This window comes from Saprolegnia diclina, assembly GCF_000281045.1.
Source record: "Saprolegnia diclina VS20 unplaced genomic scaffold supercont1.157, whole genome shotgun sequence".
NCBI lineage: Eukaryota > Oomycota > Saprolegniomycetes > Saprolegniales > Saprolegniaceae > Saprolegnia > Saprolegnia diclina.
This window is the reverse complement of record NW_008246224.1, coordinates 64638-66954: the sequence shown is the minus strand read 5'-3', so window position 1 is coordinate 66954 and position 2317 is coordinate 64638. Positions and strand designations below refer to the sequence as shown.

At 53.4% G+C, this 2317-nt stretch overlaps 1 protein-coding gene across 1 annotated transcript; it reads left to right on the top strand.

The window, feature by feature from the left end:
• Window positions 1-1958: 1958 nt before the first annotated feature.
• SDRG_16857 (hypothetical protein) lies at window positions 1959-2317 on the top strand (the record flags this gene model as incomplete). The annotated part of the gene is made up of 1 exon (XM_008623080.1): window positions 1959-2317. A coding segment is annotated over one exon (357 nt), but the record flags the coding sequence as incomplete, so codon positions are not given.

The following is a 2317-nucleotide window of genomic DNA, read 5'->3' as shown; positions in this document are numbered from 1 at the left end:
GCGACGAGGTAGCGGGCGCTCGACCTCGGAGAGAACGCTTGTCGAGTCGATGAGCAAGCAACACGACGCGCTCTGCGTGTGTACTGTTAGCATCACTAATCTAACCTAGCGCGCCCGTCGTCCGCGGCGGCATGCGCTCCCTGGTCCTTCCAAGCGTGTCGACTTGGCGCGCTGCGGTCATGGTCGCGGCCATGTCGCTGCTGGAAATCAAATCAGGGATCTGTGAAAAAAGGACTCAAATTAGGTTTTTCCGATCGAGGGCAGGATATATCCCAAAGCATCCCAACGTTCGCCGCTGGTTTGTGTCGGCTGGCCGGCCGAGGCGTTTTTTGAAAATACGTGCTTTAGCGGCAAAGTACGCCAAGTTACGCGGATTTGAACCGAATGCCCCGCGTAACATATTTTTTTCGAAGTTACGTGGATGGCCTCGAAGTACGTGAAAAGCACGTGCTTTGGACGAACCGAACGCACCCTAAGGTACATACCTATAGTTGCTTGTGACTTACTGTTGATCTACGTAGATACAGCAATGGCGCAGAGAGCAACTCACGTTTCTTGCATGCTTAAATGTGGCATGTGCCATTTTGGTTTCGCCCGCATTTTCAACGCGGGCAAGACACCAGGGGCATGACCAGGGGGATGACAACCCGCCGGAGGGAAAAAAGTGCTTTTCGGGCCGAGAGGAGGTGTACCACTGTACCCGTGATGACTAATCAAGGTCAAACTAATTTAACGTACCGGTAGTCGAGTGTTTGACCTTTTTAAGCAACAAGTGTGTCGGCCAACGCAAAGGTCGTGCGTGGTCCGTCGCCATCATCAGATCGCGGCTCGCTGCGCGTTTGCGCCAGGCGCTTAAGCATACAAGGTACATAGTTTCATCATCGAGTCTATGCATTAGCTCCAAGGCTTTATGCCGACTTGACGCGGGATGTGTTGTCGAGTTTGTGTCAACTTCCAACTCGTTTTATCCGGATACGCTTTATTATTGGTCAAAATGATTTTGAAATAGCCAATCACAACGCAGGATTAACCTTTTGGAGCACAGCTCATGCAGTTCAGCGGCGATTCGCGCGCGAATTCGACCTTTTGAAAGTACGTGAAAAACGTGAGGTGCGTGACCCAATCGATTTCTGAGTAGTATGCGATTGGCCTCCGAACGCTCGATTTCTGTGTTCTGGCACATGCTGATTGGCTGATTTCGGGTGCAAAACGATTTGATTCGTCAAACGAGGGCCATGTGGTGCAGGAATGTATGTCCCGAGGTTGAAGGCCACTGATTGGCTGGAAGGCTGGCAAATAGCGACACAAAAGCCATTTTTCTGAGGGGTTGTCATGCCCCTGGGGCATGACAACCTTCTGAGGGGCGTGACAACCCCTCAGGCCAATCGCATACTACTCAGAAATCGATTGGGTCACGCACCTCACGTTTTTCACGTACTTTCAAAAGGTCGAATTCGCGCGCGAATCGCCGCTGAACTGCATGAGCTGTGCTCCAAAAGGTTAATCCTGCGTTGTGATTGGCTATTTCAAAATCATTTTGACCAATAATAAAGCGTATCCGGATAAAACGAGTTGGAAGTTGACACAAACTCGACAACACATCCCGCGTCAAGTCGGCATAAAGCCTTGGAGCTAATGCATAGACTCGATGATGAAACTATGTACCTTGTATGCTTAAGCGCCTGGCGCAAACGCGCAGCGAGCCGCGATCTGATGATGGCGACGGACCACGCACGACCTTTGCGTTGGCCGACACACTTGTTGCTTAAAAAGGTCAAACACTCGACTACCGGTACGTTAAATTAGTTTGACCTTGATTAGTCATCACGGGTACAGTGGTACACCTCCTCTCGGCCCGAAAAGCACTTTTTTCCCTCCGGCGGGTTGTCATCCCCCTGGTCATGCCCCTGGCAAGACACGCTTCTCTTCGCGGCATATGCCACATTTAAAATCCCGGAGCGTGTCTTCCATCGTGCGGCCGGCAGACCATGACACCGGACCAAAAGCAGGCCAAGGTCGCGCCGCCTTCGGTGCTGGTGCCAGAGGCGCTCGACGTCATTGCGCGCTCTGTGCAGGACCAGCGCACACTCGACGCCTTCCTTACTGCGATGCCCACGCCGATGCTGTCGCAAGCGCTCGTCGCCTTGCAGGACCTCGTCGCGACGCCCGATACGTCGCTTCTCTTGGACTGGCCCACGATCGTGCTGCGCCGTGCGCCCACATTGGCGTCGACGATGGCGAACATGCGTGCGCTTTTGCCGCTACAGCCGTCGCTCTCGGCGGTTGCAGTCTCGGGCACCGACCTCGTCTACCTCGG